This window comes from Rhinopithecus roxellana, chromosome 3 (assembly GCF_007565055.1).
Source record: "Rhinopithecus roxellana isolate Shanxi Qingling chromosome 3, ASM756505v1, whole genome shotgun sequence".
Taxonomy (NCBI): Eukaryota; Metazoa; Chordata; class Mammalia; order Primates; family Cercopithecidae; genus Rhinopithecus; species Rhinopithecus roxellana.
The window spans coordinates 149772230-149793880 of NC_044551.1; the positions used below are offsets into that span (position 1 = coordinate 149772230).

General features: G+C 48.2%; 1 protein-coding gene across 1 annotated transcript in view; it reads right to left on the reverse strand.

Annotated features, from left to right (window-relative positions):
• FSTL4 (follistatin like 4) overlaps positions 1-21651 on the reverse strand; it is a 412856-nt gene that overhangs the window by 18994 nt on the left and 372211 nt on the right. Inside the window, exons 8-13 of the mRNA XM_030927157.1 lie at positions 17865-17985; positions 9407-9568; positions 8900-9034; positions 7914-7940; positions 4479-4597; positions 969-1118 (exon numbers count right to left, since the gene is read on the reverse strand). Of these exons, the coding sequence (XP_030783017.1) occupies positions 969-1118; positions 4479-4597; positions 7914-7940; positions 8900-9034; positions 9407-9568; positions 17865-17985 (714 nt within the window). The remainder of the gene's footprint in view (positions 1-968; positions 1119-4478; positions 4598-7913; positions 7941-8899; positions 9035-9406; positions 9569-17864; positions 17986-21651) is intronic.

Here is a 21651-nt window from a genome sequence, read left to right on the forward strand (position 1 = left end):
ACGTCAAGAAACTAATCATTTCTCACCACCCCTACTGCTGTTGTCATCTCTTGCCTGGATTACATCAGACCAGATCCCTGCTCCATCTTCCTGTTCTTTTGAGACAGAGTCTCGCTCTGTTGCCCTGGCTGCAGTGCAGTGGCATGATCTCAGCTCACTGCAGCCTCCACCTCCCAGGTTCAAGTGATTCTCCTGCCTCAGCCTCCCGAGTTGCTGGGATCACAGGCACCCGCAACCATACCTGGCTATTTTTTTTTGTAGTTTTAGTAGAGATGGGGTTTCCCCACCTTGGCCAGGCTGGTCTCGAACTCCTGACCTTAGGTGATCCTCCCACCTCAGCCTCCCAAAGTGCTGGGATTATCGGTGTGAGCCACCACACCCGGTCCCTGTTTGTTAACACATCCACCAGGTTGATTCTTTACAGATCTAAGTCAGATTGCATCAATCCCCGATGAAAGCCCTTCTGCAACTTTCTCACTGAAATGTCCTCACTTTGGGCTTTGTTCTAGCTCCCGACTGGCCTCTGAGGACCTGTGTGAGTGGGCCCTTGCTTGGCCTGACTTCATCCTCCCACTCTACCCCTCACCACTCTGCCTGCTATCATAGTCTCTGTCCTACCTGGCATCTCATTCACCTTGAGGGAGAAGGCCAATTGAAAATAGTCTTCCAGTTCCTCTTTTGTTTGAACCTGGATTTTCATAGTCCTTATTACTTACAGTTCTCTAAAATTCTCATTTATGGTCTGTTCCCCAACTAGAGTATGAGTTCTAGGGACATTATTGCTCATTCATAGCTGTTTCCCTACATAGTAGACAATCAATACTTAATGAATAATTACACATGAATCTTTCCCCCCTTTAGTCTGACCACTTGGCATAGGAGCTGGGGAGTATGCAGAAAGCAAAGAAGAATGTGGCAGGCTGTGCCCCAGAATTTGAAGTTTTCCTCACTCCATTAAAGAGGTGTACCTGTAGGACCTTCTGGGCTCGGATGTCAACCACAAGGACTCTGCTCAGTGCTGGCTGGGCCACATAGATGTATCGGTTCCGGACGTTGACTGCAGATGCCCACTGGCAGGGCTGGGTTGCATTTTTTTCTCTTTGAGGACAGATTTCTTCCTGCAAAAGAGATAGGCTGTCATATATCTTCTTAATTGCCCTTTCCCTCCAACATGTCTAGGTACCCTCTCCCCTGATTCTCCTCTGTGCCTTTCTTCCCCTCTCTCAGAATCCTTTGGATCCATAGAACAGAGCACCCAAGCCCTCCCACATCACCGACTTCTCACTTAACATTCCTTTAATCTTTTGGGGCTAAAAGTCCCTTTGCACCCGCTCAGTTAGCAGCTTCCAGGTCCATGTTCTTCTACTCTGTATGCTACCTTCTCCCTCTCCTCATCCTCATTTTAAAAACTTCTGTTCATGGCCAAACTTCTGAAAGAGTTGCCTATACTCTTTCTCCACTTCCCACCTCTCACATGCCCCTTAACACTCTGGCTCTAGTCCTCAGAGTTGACATTTTCTCCCAGAGGTCAACATGGACTCCTTACTTATTACGTTAAACCCATGTTGACTCGTCCTCTGTTCCCTCCCCTCCATCCTCCCTTGGTGGCTGATCCTCTGTTGCTGGACTCTGCTCAGTGTGCTGATCTCTATATGCTAGCATGTCCAGGGTTCTTTCTTGTTTCTTTCTTCTCTAAAATCCACCCCCTTGTTACTCTCATTGAAACCTATGGCTTTAAACACAGTCTATGTGCTCACAATTCATACCCAATTCATAACTTTAGCTCAGGCCTCTTCCCCGAACTCCAGACTTGAATAACCAACTGCCTAGCTCCACTTGGTTGTTCAAAATCAACTCTTAATTTTACTTCCTAATCTTGCTCATTCTACTGAAAACCTGGCAATTGTGCTATTTTACTTCCATAGGCCAAAACCTTAAAATCTAGTGAAAGGCCATCCTTGATGCCTCTAACCTCAGGCCCCATCCAATGTCTCACAAGTCATTTCAGCTTTACCTTCACAGTATATCCAGAAATAGGCTTTGACCATTTCTGCTTCATCACCCTGGCTCAAGCTACGCTACCTGCCACTCAGGTGACTGCTATAGCATCTGGATATGCTCCTGGGTTCCACCATAGCCTCCCAACCTGTTCTTGACACAGCAGCCACAGGGATCGTTATAAATTCAAGTCAGATCATGTGACTCGTCTTTCTCAATTCCCCTCACTCCCAATAACATTCTTTCTTGCTCAGAATAAAATCCCAAGTCTTTCCTACAAGGCCCTCTACATGGTCTCCTGCTTTTCTCTTTCCCACCCCACTCCACGCCATGGGCATGTTCAGCATTCCTCAATCATGCTGCTCTCCTGCACCAGGGCTTTTGCCTTGGCTGTTCCTTTTGCTTGAAATGTTCTTCCCCAGATATCTACAGGGTTTATTCTCTCATTTCCTTCAGGTCTCTGCTTAGTGTCACCTTATTGGCAGGTCTTCTCTGACCTCGTCTATCTCAGCTCTCCTTCCACCCTTACTCTCTTACCGGCTATATTTTTCATTTACCACTTGACTTTCTGCATTCATTTGTCTACCTGCGCACAGCCTTTCCTCCTTCACTAGACTGTAAGTTCCTTGAGGGCAGGTCTTTGGTTCACTGCTGTATAATTAGCACCTAGTACAGTGCCTGGCACAGAGTCAGTGCTTAAAATGTATTTGTTGACAGAATAAATGAGTGAAAAAGGGGACCTTCTTTTCACTTGTCTTACATGATATACAGTCTCATGGTTTTCCTCATGACTGTGGCCCAACTCTGTCTCAATCTTCTTTGTGTTTCTTGTTAGTCTGCCTGTCCCTGAACTGTTGGTGACCCCAGGGTTCTGTTCTAAATGTCCATCTCAAATCACTTGCACCCGTCCTTGTCTGTCCCATTTGGCCAACACTCACATGCTAATGGCACCCAGATCTGTCTTTATCTCAGAACCTTTTTCTCCAGCTCCTGCTTAGTTCTCTCATGCCACCCCCATTTCTCTCCTAGGTGACTGCAATAGCATTGAAACCAGTCTCTCTCCTTTTACTCTTGTTCTCATATTTAATCCTTACATAACCCCAATTTGCCTATGAGACAACTGCGGCTTAGAAAGGCTAGGTAACTTTTCTAAAGCTACTTAGTCTACAGAGGTGGGATTATGAACCCAAGTCTACCTGACTCTGAAGCCCATGTTCTTATCTGTGACATCACACTGCTTCTTTCTGGAAAATGTAGACATCTAAGCCAGCAGAGAGGCCTGATGTGGGATGCGCCAATCTCCTACTCACCAGCCCTTCAGGAAGAGGCTTGTCCCATTGTAACTCTTGTTAGGTGTTTGAGCAGTTTCTAGATGCAAAAATCGTTCTTTGGGATCGTTCCCCAGCTCACCACAGTCTTATGTTGCCTGAAACACCTTCAGGACCTCTGTGTCTTGTGTCTAGCTTCTTATCCAGGAAAACTGAATCCCGGTTAGGATTTGAGAGAGTCCCTCCAAGTTACAGGTTAGGTTATTACAAATATATGAGAAATGTGTGCCAATGTGATGGAGTGCAATTATTTAAACCTAATTGCTAGAACTCTTTCTAACTGGTTTCATAGCTGTTGTTAATATATGGAAGGAACATTGATGGGAAATAACACTTCTAAAAAATAATTAACTCAAATTAAACAGTCTGGAAAACAGCTTTTCCCAAAGCCACAAATGTGAGAAATGGAACAGCCTGAGATATACCAATAGCCAGCACAGCAATGCTTTAGGAATTTGCCTGGGCCAAGCCCACTTCCTCCATGGGCTCCAAGCCCATAACTATTCACTGAGTGAATTGTGCGCAGTTATTGTGTACAGCTGAGGACACACTGTATCCTCAAGGGGAAGGCATATGGGGGCATGACATGACCCTTTGGGCTTCAACACTATAGTCCTATCCTCAAGGAGCTCAGGGTATCCCACAAGGCCAAGTGGGAAACAAGCCAGAGGAACAGAGGCCTGGTGTGGGGGCTATAGCCCTGGGGCAGGCCTCCTAAGGCTATCCCGGAAGGGCTTTCCTGGATCTGCTATCAGCAATCATCTCTCCTGCCTCTGCCCACTGAATGTTCCATGGTTATTTTCTACCTGGCCTTAGTTTCCTGAAGGCCACTGAGAAAACACCTGTTTGGCAGCTGTCTGTTCACATTGCTGTCTCCATCATTTGACTATGAATTTCTGGAGGCCAGGGACCCATTTGTACCGCCTGGGCCTCACCTGAGGCTCAGTGCAGAGAAGTGGCTTCTGGATGAAGGAATGAGAGTTGTAAATTCTCAGCCTCCTCTATTCCTCTCTTAGCTTGGGAAAAAATTTGAAACCACACCACATATAGCAAATGGAATTTTAGAAATCAAATGGCATGCCTGGTTAAAGATGGACTTTTAGGATTTTGCCTGTGTATGATGTAGAAGCCGCCTCAGGCACAGATACTTACATAGCTCATGAAAATCTTTTCTGTGGGTTTGAGGTGCCTCTGGATCTCACAGTCCACAGGATGGATGACGATGATGCCGTCGTCGGAGAAGACATAGAACATGTTTCCCACGCTGAGGCCTGGGAGGAGCAAATGGAATGGGCATGCCCCTCCAAGCAGTCGGCCCCTGGGCAGGGTCACACGCAGCACTGAACACACAAGAAACCGGCCACATGGATGCATCTGGTGCAGGCATGAGATGCAATTCCTGGTCAGGGTGGGGTAGAATGAGCAGCCAGCTTGTAGCTGGATGGGTGCAGAGAGGGCCCCCAGGACTATGAATCAGTAAAGCATGTCACAGGCTACGTACAGCTGCCCTAAGTCATCTAGGGTTGGCCACAGGTTTTCAGATAAAAGCCTTGGCTTTGACATACATTTGACCTTTCCTGTTCTGAAAGGGAAAGCCTCCCTTGAGGGTTTATTATATACTAGTCACATCAGGATGGATCAGTGGATGCCAAAGCAGCAAAGGCTTTCATCTGATTTTTTAAACCCATGTATGTACAGTGTCACTTCCTGCAATGTGGAGTCCTAAGAATGCTGCCCTTTGCCCAAACTTTGTCCTGGCTGTGCTGGCCAACCCCCCTTTCCCGACAGCTTACTCTGATTTCTGCCCCCGTCCCCGCCACCCTTGTTTCTCTGTGGCAGCCTGTGCCAGGCAGCAGAGCCTACACTCCAGTCATGCCCCCCTGCCTGCCCTGACCCCGGCCCAGGGCTGTGGCTGTCTGGGGAGAGGGTCTAAGCAAACTGGTCGAGAAGCGGCCTTGGGGACCAGTTAGCTCAGCCTCCTTATTTTAAAGACAAACTGAGGTCCAAGGAGGGAAAGGGGCTTGTCTGAGGCCACCTGTCTCTGTGCCAGAGCTGGGGCTAGATCCTGGGCCCTGCCTTCTGGCCTCTGTCCCTCACTCTGTCTCTATAAAGGGGAAACAAAGTACAAAGAGATGTAAGCTCTAGAGTGTTCCTTCCCTCTTTCCTTCTCCCTGTTTTTCTGTCTCCTCATTTCTCTCTCCTCTTTCCCTTTCTTTCTTCATTTCTTTTAAATCTAGAACATTAAGATCTCTACAAATTCTAGGGTAAATATGTAGAAAAATCTCTTTTCTAGTTTTTTTTTTTTTTTTTTTTTTTTTTAGCATGCTGAGAAAACTGGTATGCTGGTTTAATGGACTATCTGAGCAAGTTTTTAGTGAGTCAGAAAACAATAACACAGGAATCACTGTTTTACTTTTTTCCAACAACTCTGCAGGCAGTTTTCTGGGCCTTGGGTCCTTGGCAACCCAGAGGCATTAATGTGGGTGGTCCTTGCTGTTGAACAAGGGGCTGACTCTATGATAAACCGCGGCCGCCTCCAGCGTCTGTGCTGAGTCAGGCTCTGGGCAGGAGGGCTCCTGCCAGCAGAAGCAGCTGGTAGCAGGCCTCTCAGAAGCTGCGAACACTAGGGAGTACGCAGCGTAGCTCTCCATAAGCAATCCCTGGGGAATCCGGGGCACTGGGCAGCCTATTTCTCGAAAGCCAGATGAAGCTCACCTCCGGCCAAGAGTCTGGTCTTAGCTCCACAGCATCTTGGTGTTTGGAGCCAGCACTCCAGCACACACCTGCTCTGACCCCATCTCTCTCACCCACAACAGGAACTTCTCTTCTGTACTCTTTCATCTGGCAAACTACTTCCACTCAAACCTAGGGGCCAGAGGGGGTCAAAGTCCCCACTAGGCCACAGACTCCAGGAACAGCCACCCAAGGCTACTTGGAAAATTGGTAGCTGGAAGAACCAACATAAGACTGAAAGCATAATAGAGCCCACATGGGGTTTGTGGCTATAGCTACATGCCAGGCTGAGTGCAGTGCCTCGGCCTTGCTCACAGTCGGTCCTGGAATATGAGGCTCAACAAACAGTCATTCAACAAATAATTGACTTCACAGGATACCCAGCTGCCTGATCCAGCTCCCTGGAAGCTGCCTGAGTGTAGCTTCTGTTAACAGGGCCTGAAGGAGCTGTTTTTGCTTTTGTCTGTTCTCATCTCATTTCTCCTGTTGAGACTTAAGTGTCCCCTGAGGCCTGCTGGCCTCTTCATTTTGGCTCCCTATCCCTATTTCCAGACCTTGACTTTCAGGAGTGAAGGGTACAAGCATCTAGCTACCCAGGCAGGATGGAATTTGTTCACTGCTCAATTGTTCAATATACCTACCAACCCTATGCCCCAAGGCGGCTGTGGGTCTTTAGTGGGCACTTGGGTCTTTACAGCTGATTTCACATCCCACAGGGCCTCTTGCATTCTTGGCAGGTCTCTACTTCTGAAACTTAAGACCCTTTGTAGTAACCTCCCCTTAGCAAAACACCACCTCTTAAACACTTGAGTGAATGTGCATCTCAACCTAGGTGCTGCTCGTTCAGCAGCCGTGAGAGCCTAAGGGACCGCCGTGATCAGCGACTGTTGCTATTGACAGCATTTCCTCATTTTCTGGGCTCTGCCTTTGTTTTGTTCCCAGACTTATCATGTCAGCTTTAGTGCCTGACGTTCAGGAAATTGTTCTGAGTATGTGTCTGCATTCATATGCCAGACTGCAGGTAACACCGTGTGAAGTTCTTGAGGAAAAAAATGAGATGGGAAATGTCTTGGTTTTCAAACAGGGAGATTTTGTGCTTAAAACATCAATCACATGGTACCTCCTGCTGCTGCCCACTGAGCTGGAGAATGAGTTGCCACAAGGGGATCTGGACTCTTATCTGGTTGTGGGGACAGGGACCCGGGCACGTATCTGTACCCCACAGTGACTCAGGCTCTGCCACCAGCTCCCACACGTGCCCACTATATTTTGAGTCATATGAAATTGTCAGTATTAGACCACTTTGATGCACAAAAATGGCAATTTCATATGGCTCAACTTACTAAAGATTTGCTTGATAAATATGTATCTGAAAATCTATACATTTAAAAATACACATTGGCAGAAATTATGGCAGCTTTTGTCCTCTGCATTTCCTTAATCAAAGCATATTTAAGGTACAGGGACTATCTAGTAGAGATCGACAACTTGTTTTGTTGTTTTTAAACCACACAAGATAAGCAAAGCACTAAATCCAACACCAGTCAGCTACTGGAAAAAAATTTAAGGCCCACATCCGACCAGGAACCCCTGCCAACTGTTCTGCTTCAGTGGAGGTTACAAGCCACTTTCAATGAAAGCTTTGCATTTAAAAATTTCTCATTAAAGACATGAGTACATTTTAAATTTGATTAAATGCATATGCCACTTGAATTTGACACTGACTTCCTGCTCCCATACTTGTAGGGCTACTTTGCGTGTGGGAAAGCTGATGGCAGTTCACGGAAAGATGGCCCATCACAGAACTGCACACACGTGATCACAAGCATGACGCAAAATAACGAAGCTTGGTACCTTCCTCTCGCCACAGGATGTTTGCAACTGGAGCAGCAGAGAATGAGGAAAGCAGGAATGTGATGGAGGGAAGGAAAAAGAAGAAAGCAGTATCAAACCTTTACTGTAGTGATTCCATTTATGAAGATCCTGGTACCTAGTCCATCACTTACAGAATGCGCACCACTCATTGCTCTAGGAACAGTATCTTGGGGGAAGCTCTGGACATGAACAAATGCTTTCAGGTCTCCAGACACTTTTGATTCCTAAGTAAATCTTTGAAATCATGCCCCAGGACCACAGAAGCTAATGGAATTTCTCACATTCTATGGATGATCAAGAGTAAGCAACATTTCTCCCAGATTTCCTGGACTACCACCAGGAGAAGTGACTTTCAACTAGGATTCTCCTAGGATGACCATGTGAAATACTTCTGATTATCTACTTTGATGAAAGTGGCTTAGCCTGGAGCCTTTGACCATGACCAACACCCACATCTATGAAATCACACCTGCAGGCCTACCTGGGGAGCAGTGGTTATGAGGAGAGCACACTTAGCACACTGATGGGCCGGATCCCTAGTGTAAAGGCTACCACACTCCCAAAGGTGTGCATGTGTGCACAGACCAGGGTCTGAGCCACTGTGGGACATCAGTACCTGGTGGGCGGATAGTATAACTGATTTTGTGGATGAAGGGCAGAGGTTCAGGGCATACAGCAAGTAAAAAGCAGAGCTGGGACTCCACTATTTGGGTTTCCTTGTGTTCCTGGGCTCTGTCTGCTGTCCAGGGAGTCTCCCTGTCTGTTTTCAGAGTTGTCTAGGTTGCCAGGAAAGGCCTGCTCACCTCTGGGTGCCCTCTGATTCCAGCTTTATGCACAGAGGGATATGAAGTCCCTGTCTTCACGGACTCATGGTTGGCAGCTGTGGCCCTGGTCAACTGGTGCCCTCCCTTGCCACCCAACACCCCTCAGCCAGCTCAGAAGCATAAATGCAAGTGTTGACTCACGGGTCTTTCTAGCTGAGTCTTCAATGAAGAGCGAGGAGATATCTTCATCCACACCCACTTCATTTTTGGCAATGCAGGTGTATGCCCCTGTGTCTTCATACCGAACACTGCTGATGTGGAGTTCGCTCCCATTGGCTGCAGAAAGGATAGTGCTCAGGGTGCACTGCTCAGCTGGAGACGCCCTCACTTTCCTTTACGGGGCTATGAGAGTGTTAGGGCTGCCCAGCCCCTGGGCAGCCAGCAGCCCTGATCATATGCCCAGGAAGGGCTGGCACATCTGAAATGCACTGAGGGTGAGCTGGACCTGAGTGACAGCTTCTCATTATTGCTCTCAGAAAGCTCAAAAAGACCTGTGTGAGCCCAGATAACAGGGAAATTTGGGAGCCATCTGTTCATTCCTAACCTGTCTGACTTAGAAACAAATTATACTTCTCATTTCCATTCCTGGAGTCTCAGCTGGATTTGAATGGGAATATCACATAGATGTCTACCAAGGGCAGTTCTTACCTAAAAGGGAGAGCTGTTTAGACATCTGAGTTGAGACGTCCACGCCGTTTTTCAGCCAAGTGATTCTGGGCATGGGAATGCCCTCGGCATGGCATCTCAGGCTGGCCGCCACTCCGGGCTCCTGTGCCTGGCTCTCTGGATAGACGCGGATGACTGGCGGCACTGTGGGTGAGAGTCAGTGCTGGTGAGAAAGAGATGGCCCTGACCTGGATTTGAGCCTGTGGTCCAACCTGAGACCCTGCTCCAGAGGGGGTGAACCCAAGAGGTGACTGGAGTTCTGTGTTTAACTAGCTTATAATAATCCTGTCCAGCAACTCTAGCTCTAAAAGAAAGGGCTGTAAAATGGATTGCAGATAATAAACATGTCAGACTTTGTACCCTATGACTCATGGCTTTCATCATTATTCTAAATACGATCAGAAGGCCATCCAAATATTTAATGCTGTTCAGCTGCTACATGTAAAGAGCAGCAGCCACTGAAATTTGTTTCTGAATAAAATGAATAAAATTTAGATATATTCCCTTTCTGTTATCAGAAAGCCATTGGATAGGGCTTAATTTCTTGCAGGAAATGTATCACAAAACACTTATGGCACTGACTGGCAGGGCCTCTGTTCTGGGGAAGTCCATTCATTTTCCAGTGGATCATTTTCATTTCTCCACTTCTCAACCCCCGGAACATGGGTGAAAGGCCAGGTGTGCCCTCCTCAGCTTGGAGTGACTCAGCCATGGGCCCTGGCAGTCAAGTTCAGGGTTGGGGGTGTGACCCTGCCCACTCACCAGACAAGCATGGGTGGGCAAGGTTTCACACCCTCCACAGAGTCTGGCCCTACCCAGCCTGGCTATGGGGAGGGACCTGGAAGAAGCAACGAGGGTCTGGAGGACCCACCCTCCTACCCCTAGCTTTGGGTCCAGGAAATAAGTATCATTTTTAGTGGAATAGAGGGTTCTTCATTAGCTATACCTTTTACTTTACACACTTTCAAAAAAGATTTGTGAGATGTAAACATACCCGCATATTAAACTAAACTAAACTAAACTAAACTAAACTAAACTAAACTAAACTAAACTAAACACACTGCCCTTGGAGGTGGGGGAGATGGATTCTTCTTGAAGTGGACAGCTACATTTTCCTAGAGTCATCTGGAAGTCCCTGTTGTTCAGTAAAAGAAAGCATCCAGTACTTTACTTTAGAACTGAGAAGGTTTTTCTTGGGACCAGAGCATAGAACAAATTGGTACTTATGTAGAAAAAGGCAATGGTGTGGATCCCGGGACCTGAGTGGGGTAGAATTTTTGTGATTCATGTGGGGTGGGCAGAGAATAAAAGAAAAACTCCACTGCCTGACTGTGAGAAATGAACTCTGTAGCTCCTGTCACAACTCCTCAGGGGCTGCTCATAATTCCATCAACTCAGTCTGAATTTCAAGTCTTCTCTTGTCTGTGGGACACAGTTGGGGGCAGGGGTGAAAGCTACATGGACAACCGCCAAGGGAGACAATCCCATCCAATGGCCCAGAGCTGTGACAATAACATGAGCTCAGAGCACCCAATACCAAACCACACAGAGACCCAAAACAATAAAGTCAGAGTCCTTGCCTCAGTTTTTCTTTAGCTCTGGGGGAGAATGCCATGGAGTGGCAGAAAAGCCTGTCACAAGTCAGGCCGCTAAGGATGGAGGAGGTCCACAGAGCTCCAGCGGAGGCACATCTGGAGGACTGCTTCCAACAGAAATGTGTAGCTCTCTTCTCTGACCCCTGTTTGATCCAGAGGAAAGAAAGAAACTTCCCTGCTTGATTCAAAGAGGAAAGAAAGAAACTTCCCTACACCTTGCCTTGGGTAGAGGGAGGAGTGGGGTTCCCTTTGAATAGATAGCATTTTGGTCGGAATTCAGGAACACAGAGATAGAACCTGGAGTACTGGTCTGGGGGGTAGTTGGAGAAGGTGGTAGGGTAGAGCCACCAGAGTTCTAGAGTAGGAATGGCTAGGACCTGGGGTTAATAAGCTTGGCTTCTTACTAGATCACTATTTCTACAAGCCTGCCTGGCAACCACAGAGTAAACTTAAATAAAGTAGAAGAAGAATCAGTGGGGACAGAAGCAAAAATGAATGAATCAACCAGAAAGCTGAAGAGGAGAACTGGTAAAAAAGAAATCTAAGAGCTGTTTGTAAAACCCAACAAAACAACTAAATTCCTGGGGCGTTTGATCAATGATAAAAATAGAAAAAGAACACAGAGGGGATTAAAAAATATGAGAATATTCGGCTGGGTGCAGTGGCTCAAGCCTGTAATCCCAGCACTTTGGGAGGCCAAGACGGGCGGATCACGAGGTCAGGAGATCAAGACCATCCTGGCTAACATGGTGAAACCCCGTCTCTACTAAAAAATACAAAAAAAAACTAGCCGGGCGAGGTGGCGGGCATCTGTAGTCCCAGCTACTCGGGAGGCTGAGGCAGGAGAATGGCGTAAACCCGGGAGGCGGAGCTTGCTGTGAGCTGAGATCCGGCCATTGCACTCCAGCCTGGGCGACAGAGCGAGACTCCGTCTCAAAAAAAAAAAAAAAAAAAAAAGAGAGAGAATATTCAATTATTGTTAATAAATGTGAAAGTCTCAATGAAATGGATCATTTAAAAGGAAACTTTAGACCAGGTGCGGTGGCTCATGCCTATTATCTCAGCACTTTGGGAGGCCAAGGTGGGCGGATCCCTTGAGTCCACATGTTCGAGACCAACCTGGGCAACATGGCAAAACCCCGTCTCTATCAACATACAAACATTAGTCAGGTGTGGTGGCACACACCTCTCTGGTCCCAGCTACTCAGGAGACAGAGGTGAGAGGATCCCTTGAGCCCGGGAGGCGAGGCTGTAGTGAGCCATGATTACGCCACTGCACTCCAGCCTGGGTGACACAGCAAGAACCTCTCTCAAATAATAATAATAAAAATAAAAAAGGAAACTTGGAAGTACCAGCATTGAATTAAGGGGAGAATATTTAAAATAACTGTAAAGTACTACTAACTCAAAAGGCACTCTGACAAGTTTTTTTCAGATAATTCCTTCATTAGGAATATATAATGGAATGAATAATTCCTAGAGCATAGAACAGGGAAGATGTTCCAAATGACATCATGAAGGTAGCATCATGTGGACACCAGAACCTGGCAGAGAATGCAAAAAAGACTACAGACTGATCTCACTTAGGACGAGATACACCAAAATTCTAAGTAAAATATTGACAAGTCAAATCTAGCATGGTATTAAAAGAACATACTATGGGCAAGAGTAATATGTTTCAATGGCTACTAGGAAATCTACCATTAATCATTCTGAAGTCAAAGAGAAAAACCATTCGATTCTCTTGCTAGACACTAGAAGGGCCTTTGAAAAAAGTTCAAAATCAATTTCTTGGGGAAAAACCCTCAATAAAATAGGAACAGAATGACATTTTCTTCATGCAATGAAGAATATCTCTATAAAAAGAAGAAACAGCACCATTCTTTTTCAAATGGTGAAACATTAATTTGGGAAAACAGAAGAAGGACAAAGGCAGGGAGGCAATACCAGACTCCCAATGTCATGCTGGATGTTGTCAATGGAAGGCAAGAAATGAGAGGTACAAATAGTACAAAGGTGGAGAAAAATGATATGTGGCTATATCCAGGTACTGCACCAATAAAGCTATAAGGATTAATTGGTACGTAAAGACGCCAGTACCAAAACGTACAAAATTAACAGTTTGCTTATACACCAGCAATGGCCAGACAGAAAATATAATGGAAGTCAATTAAGAAAACAATAAAACTTCACTGACGATATTAAAAAAGGCTTGGATAGTTGAAGAGAGATGCTCTTGGGTAGAAAGACTTAATATTGCTAGGAAACAAACTCAAAATTAAGCCATATGTTTAATCTAACTCCAGTTAAAAAATCATTTGGTAGGTGCCAGGTGCAGTGACTCATGTCTGTAATCCCAGTACTTTGGGAGGCTGAGGTGGGCGGATCACTTGAGTCCAGGAGTTCAAGACCAGCCTGGGCAACATGGTGAAACCCTGATTCTACCAAAAATACAAAAATTAGCCAGATATGGTGGCTTGCACCTGTAATCCCAGCTACTTGGGAGGCTGAGATGGGAGGACTGCTTGAGCCTGGGAAGTTGAAGCTGCAGTGAGCCTAGATCATGCTATTGCACTCCAACCTGGGCAACTGAGGGAGACCCTGTCTTAAAAAAAAAAAAAAAAAATCAATTGGTAGGGGCTTGACAAAACATTTCTGAACTTAGAAGAAAAAATATGCAAGAACAGCTGAGGAAATATTGCAAAAGGAGAGTGACTGTCATTTTGCTATACCAGATATTACAAAGTTTGACAATACCAAATGTTGCAAAGTGGGGTGGAGGGAGAGAGGACCGCGGAAAAGTTGAGGGCGTTCTGAGTGTGGCACCACCTTAATGATCTTGCTGCATTTTACAAAGCTGTCAATTCAATACTGTGTAGCCAAAGTTTACTAAATGCCAGCCAAGTGTCAGGCATGTCACACACAGCAGTGGGTGAGACAGCCTCAGGCCCTACCCTCATGGAGCCTTCTGTCTGGGGGAGGTGATTCAAGAATTAACCATGAGTGAGACAATCACTTCCAGAGGGAGCTTTGGGAGCATGGGGACAGTGGTCCCAGAAAATGGTCAGAATAGGGACTAGGCTCCACACTCTCAGTTCACCCGGGAAGTGCTTCCTGATGTCTGCAATGCCTGTCCTTTTACTGGCGGTGGGCTTGTCCAGTGAACTGGAAACTCAAGGAATGAGCTTGCCTTTGTATGGTGGGTGGTACATCGGCCCCTCAGTGAGGTGGCCAGCACCAGTGCTGGACACTGGCTGTGCCTCAGCCCTGGCCTCTGACAGGAATCCTGCAGACCCACAGGAATTGCACAGAGGGCACGTGGTGGGAGCTTGATCAAGTACAATGCTGGGCTCACCCCCAGTGTCTGATTCCTAAGATCTGAGATGGGGCTGGAGGATGTGCATTTACCTAACAGGTTCCAAGGGAGACCCTGAGTCAGTCCTGACTTGGAAGCTCCCAGACCAATTCAGGGCTAATTTTGAACTAAAGTGCATGCCAGTGTTCTAGAACAAAATAAAACCCGACTGCAAGTCAAGGGTGTGGAATGAATCATTCACTTAAAAATACACGACTAGGCTGGGCGCGGTGGCTCACACCTGTAATCCCAGCACTTTGGGAGGCCGAGGCAGGCGGATCACGAGGTCAGGAGATCGAGACTATCCTGGCTAACACGGTGAAACCCTGTCTCTACTAAAAATACGAAAAAATAGCCGGGCGTGGTGGTGGGTGCCTGTAGTACCAGCTACTTGGGAGGCTGAGGCAGGAGAATGGTGTGAACCCGGGAGGTGGAACTTGCAGTGAGCTGAGATTGCACCACTGCACTCCAGCCTGGGCAACACAGCCAGACTCCGTCAGAAACAAACAAACAAACAAAAAAAAGACAAAAAAAAAAACATGACTAAATGCAAGACACTTGGGTCTCCATTAGCAGGGACAAAAAAAAATGGCTCACATGTACCTAGAGTGAGACGCACACTGCTGCTGGTCTTGACGGTTTTTTGAGCCAAAGCAGGTAAGATGACTCCCCACTGGCCTCTAGCCCTTCAGCAGGACTAAAGAGGGAGCCTCAGATGTGCCTGCCCCACCTCTGGTGCCCCTGTGTCTCCCCAGTTTTGCCCCAACTCTCTACTGGGGATCATTAGGCCTCTTCTCCTACCGCCCCTTATCCCAGCTCATGCCAATCTCCACAAGAAGCCTAGGCCTCCGGGCATCCCTCCTCCCCAGAACCTTCTGTTATGCCTTCTGGAACTCATTTGCTGTCATTAGCAACATCTCCCACATCCTCAGACTCTTCTATGAGCGCTCCTTCACCTTCCTGCGCCAATGGAAACCTGGCTTCCTCCTAAGGATGCAGCTTCTCCTGCAGCGGCTTCAGAGGCAGCCCGTTTCTCTTGGTACCACTAGGGTGGGAGGTGGGGTAGGCGTCCTCCTGGGCCCTCGTTGCCACTTCCAGACCATTCTCATGTCACGCCCACCTACTACCTAGACACCACCCCCGCTCAGACATAGCTCCCACGCCTCTTACTCCTGCATCCTGGTCCCCTTTTCTACTGGATTTTTCCTGTTAGTCCACACAATGCTTCTATTTCTCCTACCTTGAAAAAAAATAAAAAAACCCCTCTCTTTATCCCAGTTTCTCTCTCAATTATGCCCCATTTTTCTCCTTGAAAACACCCTGAAGTGTTGTCCATACTCAAAGTTAGAGCCAGCTCTGGGCAGTTCCTACCCATGCTGGAGCTCTGAATCCAGCCTCCCACCAGGAGGATGGAACAGTGTGGACAGGGAGCGTCTATGTGGGTGTGTGAAGTTCCTGGGGCCCTGCCAGGAAAGGCGGAGACCAAGCTCTCTGCTGGCAACGTGGCAGAGACCCAACTCTTTCCTTTGGCTCTGATCTCTTTTCCTTTTGTGTTAATCCACACATTAAAAATAATGTGAAATTAATATATCCTAGGCACACACATTCATTTTCTCCCTTTTTTTTGAGAGCGAGTCTCCCTCTGCTGCCCAGGCTGGAGTGCAGCAGTGCTATCTCAGCTTATTGCAAACTTCACCTCCTGGGTTCAAGCGATTCTCATGCCTCAGCCTCCCAAGTAGCTGGGATTACAGGCACATGCCACCACACATGGGAAATTTTTGTATTTTTTGTAGAGACAGGGTTTCGCCATGTTGGCCAGGCTGGGCTCGAACTCTTGGGTTCAAGCGATCCAGCCTCAACCTCCCAAAGTGCTGTGATTTTAGGCGTGAGCCACCACACCAGCCTCATTTTCTCTTAAATTTGAGAACCTTCAAGTGAAAACATTTGCATCCATAACACAAAGGCCCACTGTCTTTGGGAAACACCGACCATTCCCAACGTGAAAGGCAGCGTAAATACATCCTTAAGTAGGAGGCACAGTCACGAAAGTAGCATGCGGGAGTAATAAACAGATTCAGAAGGTTATTATTGTGTTTTTGGGAATGAATCGCGACTTGTCTGAACTGTGGGGAGGTCGAGAGTGTTTTTAATTTAATGGATTAATCATTTATGTCTGAAGTTCTTTTGCCTTCCTATGAAAAAAATGCAAGAGGTTTACCCAGAGTTATAAATCATTGTCAGTGCTCGGGCCACATCTCTGGGAGGTCTGGGCCATGGGCAAATTATACTAATAATTTGAAAGAGGAAGTAGTTGCCTGAAATGGTTTCTTTAGTCAACCGAGTCAGGGCAGAGTCATGGAAGGGGAAGTCCCAGAAGTTGGCGGCCCCGCCTGTGCATGGGATCCTGCCCCCACTGCTGGCAGTGTGGCAGCTCCAGGGAGAAGCGGCCTATATTCTATTCTTGGCTTGGACATTTTCTCTGGGTCTTGATTTCCCAATCTGTATAATGGAGAGGAGGCTCTCTGAGGGGCCACCAGCTCTGACCATCTGTGTGCACCAACTATAGCTAAATTTGGCTTGAGCTACACCAACGATCACCCCCGTGTCTGCCCTACCTTGGACTTTGAACTACATCCTCTGCCAGGCATTTCCCAAGCATTATATACATACTCTATTTCATCAGACCAGGTTAAGGCAGCCAGCAGTGTGACCTAGAGGTCAGAGTATAGGGTTTGGATCCAGAGCAACACCCAGCAGTTGTGTGACCCCAAGCAAGTGACCTTTTTTAGCAAATCATCCATGAAGTGGATTAAGATACGTGGATGGGAAGGTCTATGTGAAGGGCTGATTACAGGGACTGACCAAGGCAAGTGCTGGGAAAACCCTGGCTGCTGTAATTAGGAGGCAGTGAATTCTTCCGTTTCTGGGACTCCTGGCAACACAGAGGCCTGTGAGAATCAAGGAAAAGCTTCCAAGCCTCAGTTTCTGTCCTGGCTTGTCTAAGATGAGGCTCATTGGGCCTCCTGGGGAGGGAGATGGACACAAGCCCTTGTCGGAGGAAATAGAGGCTCCTAATTGAACAAGTGATATGGTTCCATACCACCTGGAAGGAGTGGTGGGTTTCAGTTTCTGCTCTCGCTGGATCCAGAGGCTACAGCGGCTCATCAGCACCGTGTTGCCTAAGGGGCACGCTCCACACTCCACGTGGTCTGTGGGAGCCCCAGCTGCCGAGCGTGACTGGCCTGAATGGCTCACGCCATGGCACTTGGATTTGTTTCATCTGTGGAGGCTTTGGTTGGAGCCAAATAGGAAAATTGGTCAACAGACTTTGCCCTTTCCACACAGTTCCCCTTTACTTATAAGTGAGATGAGATATTTTGAGGTTAGATATTTCTTTAAGAAGACAGAATACAGGAGGGGGCGAAGGTTGATCTGAGCAGCAGTTTGGGGAGGCTTTGAGGGGACAACATGCATGGAGCCATTTACTAACCATTCACCTGCAGGACGTGGGTCTGGAACAGCTGCTCGTGGCCAGAAGCATGGCAGGTGTAATTGCCCATGTGGATGGTGGTCACCTTGGTGATGTACAGGGAATCATCCTCTCCGAAGTCCTGCACAGGGCAAAGACGACGATGAGACGGGCCTCTTTATTGAACAGGCTGGAAACTATAGCTGTCTCCTGGTTTTCCAGAAGTCCTGCAGCTGGGAGAGAGTTCCTTTCTGCCTGGCCCTTGCTCAGCCAGAGCTGTCTGCAGGGGTGAGCCATCCTGGGTAGCAGCAACCCTATCTCGTCTTCACATGGTGGGCCCAGAGCCCTGCATCTGTTTAAGGCCTTGTGTACCTGGTACCTCCTCCATGAGGCCTGGTTTGAATCCTTCCCCCAGCACATGCCCTCTCAATTTCAAGCAACTAGGCCCACGTATCCCCCCATTTACCTGCTGCATGCTTATTTCTCAGGGATCTTGCTCACCTGATGAACAGCTCTGTTTCTGGAGGCCAGGCCTTGTTTAGAGCAGGGGTTAGCCGACTTTCTTAAGGGGCCAGCGAGCAGGTATTTTTGGCTTCATGGGTAACACAGTTTCTGCCAAATACCCAACTCCGCCATTACAGCATGAAAATAGCCTTCATGACATAAATTAATGAACGTGGCTGTGTTCCACTGAAGTTTTATTTAAAGTTGGTGGCTTGGATTTGGCCCATGGGCTGCAGTTGGCCTGCCTATGGTTTAGATCCCACCTCAATCCCAGAATGATTTCAGGCTGCTTGCAGAGATCTTGGTAACCCAAGGGAAGGGAAATAGAACTAAGGGGAATATGGGGCAAACAAAAAAAACAGGGCAGGAACATCAGAGAGCACGAGGAAGGGCAGAAGCCCACGGGTTCCACAGGAAATGGCTTAATAAGCCTCAGCACTGTCATCTCTGCAGCCTCACACGATGGGGTCTTATTGGGCCAGTGCATAGGAGAGGGATGGGAAGGAGGGGGCTTTTGGCTGCATCAGAGTTCCCTGATGAGCACTGGGCACCAAGCACTTGCCCAGTCAGCTGCCTTCCCTTTCGCAGACCTGTGCCCAATGCTGGCCCTTCCAGGCACCAACTATAGACATGCCAGGGATTGGAGTTACCCACTGTCTACAGAGAGCCCTCATCAGGTTGGGCCTTGGCTACCAAACATCTCCCAGGATATGGTGCTCAGAACTGATGGTACAGAGAAGGCCCAGGCTCACTGATGAGCAAGGCGGCTGTGCACTGTCATCGGCAGGGAGTGATGGGAACTCAGGAGATCCAGGATTTAGCTTGAGCTCTGCCACTGACCAGCGTACTCAGTCTCTCGGGGTGCTGGCTTCTCCACCTGTAAGTTGTGGACAATATATATGGCCGGCCTGCCTTATGTGGTGTTGGGAGATCTGGTGAGAAAATGCATGTGAATGTATTTTTGAATGTGGGGTGCATGATATACATAGGGGATGTTATTTTTCTTGTTATTATTAGCAGAAGATGTAAAACTCCTCTTGACCTCCTGGAGCAAACACCAAATCATCCCTCCTGCCATTCTCTGGCCCTTTCTGAGCTCCCTTTTCCCACAGAAGCATTCTGGAGGCAGGAGAGAAGGCCATGGTGGCATGAGGGCTAAGAGCAGCTGAGGTCAGCTCCCTGGGTCTTCCGCTGATATTCATATGAGCTCCTGTCCCTAAAATGCCAATGTTCTCTCTTGCTCACACTCCAGAGGGCCCGGCCACAGTGGTCCCGAAACCCCTTAAAGACACTTTCTGGGATGGGCGCGGTGGCTCATGCCTGTAATCCCAACACTTCCAGAGGCCGAGGCGGGTGGATCACTTGAGGTCAGGAGTTTGAGACCAGCCTGGCCAACATGATGAAACCTTGTCTCTACTAAAAATACAACAACAACAACAACAAATTAGCTGGGCATGGACGCGGGCGCTTGTAGTCCCAGCTGTTCAAGAGGCTGAGGTAGGAGAATCGCTTGAACCCAGGAGGTGGAGGTTGCAGTGAGCTGAGATCGCGCCACTGCACTCCAGCCTGGGTGACAGAGCAAGACCCCACCTCAAAAAAAAAAAAAAAAAAAAAAAGACACTTTCTAGCTAATTAGCCAGATGCAGGGGTGCCGGCCCAGAGTGAAGCTTGGGGTAGGGCAAAGGCAGGAAGGTAGATGGTGGGCACATGCAGCCTGCTTGCAATGTCAGGAGAAAAACTCCTAGCAGTGCTCCCAAAGAAGTAAAATGTTGCAGAGGGCTGCGGGAACCCTGAGAGTTTGCTGTGAAACATTGCTTTACTTCAAAGAGCCCTTTTCTACCATTCTGCGGAAGCCTCCATAATAAAATAAAACACCAGATAGCTGATTTGTCCTGCATCATAACAGAATCATAAAAGGTTCATACCTGAGTTGCTTATGAAAAGTTAATGACTAGTCAATTCTGGGGCCGACATATTTCTAGTCTAAGCTGTTTCCTGGGTCAATACCTAAGACTGGAGGAAAATCTGTTTAGCTTGGAGTCTCAGCGGTGGGATGGCATCCTGCGATGGTACAGCCATTTCAAAGGGAAAAGGGTGGCAGGGCTTGGAAACTCCTCAGCGCCCCAGTTGGCGGGTCCCAGGGTAGACACCATCCCAGAAGGCAAAAACCAGAACTGCTTGCAGGGAGCCTGGCGCTGTGGACCTGCTGGCATTTTCCCTCCAAACTGCCTTCCTGAGCCTTCACACCCATAGCCCCTTCTCATGACGGCCCTTGAAGCTGGTCTCAGGCCCTGGCAGGCCCTGCCCTCATCACCACCCGTATGTTGTTGCTTAGTCATCAGCACCACCACATTCCTCAGGTTGAGATGGGCCCTGGGCTCCGAGGGCTGCCTTAAGGCCACTGTTCGCAGATATCAACCTCAGGATGATACCCATTAATACCAACATATGGTCTTCAAGAGGTTACCGTGTGCTGGGAACTTACACATCACCTTGTATGTATTTAATCCTCAGGAAAAAAACCCTGAAAACCCCAATCCAGAAAACAAAACAAAAGCCCAGTTCCCCAGGGGCTGAGACACTAGGCTCTCCTTGCAGATTCATTCAGAGTGGGGCCTTCTCTCACCACCTCCACGGTTCCTGCTCTGGCCAGTCGCCACCTTCCCGGGGGATGCCAGGGACCCCGGCTTCTAGCCCGCAGCCTCTGCCCTGAGGCAGATGCATCATGCCCTTCATACTCAGAGCCTTGTTTGCTGGTGGCCAGCCCCTCTCAGACCCTGTCCGCTCGCACGCTCCCCTTGCTGTTGCTCTAGAGTGCCAGGGATGCTCCCCTCCTCCCGGGCTGTCTGTCTGTCTCCCTCTCCGGCAAATCTGCTCCAACCTTGTCTGGCAGCCCCATCTCTGGAGCCTAACCTCTGCCCCACACCCTGCTTGGTGCCTCCTGTGGACCCACTGCTGTGCCGTCTGCTGCTTTCTGTACTTACCTAGTTTGCTGTCTGTCTTCCCCTGCAGAATGTGAGCTCTGCAGAGGAGGGCAGGGAGGCTTGTGCCCTGTGTGCGTGGCACAGTCCTGGTGCACAGTGGGCCCTCAAAAAACAGCTGTCGAGTGGACTGCACGGGGCACTGAGCTAGGCTTTCGGTGGGATTCTTTCAGTTTGACAGCCGAGGTGCCCACCTGCCTTCCCATCCACTCAAATGTTACCCAGCCACACAGGCTCAAAATGAGGCAGCTGGTGGGAAGAGCAGAGCACTGGTCTCAAGTCTCATCCCCACTTCCCCACTTGTCCCCTTCTCCATCCTGCAG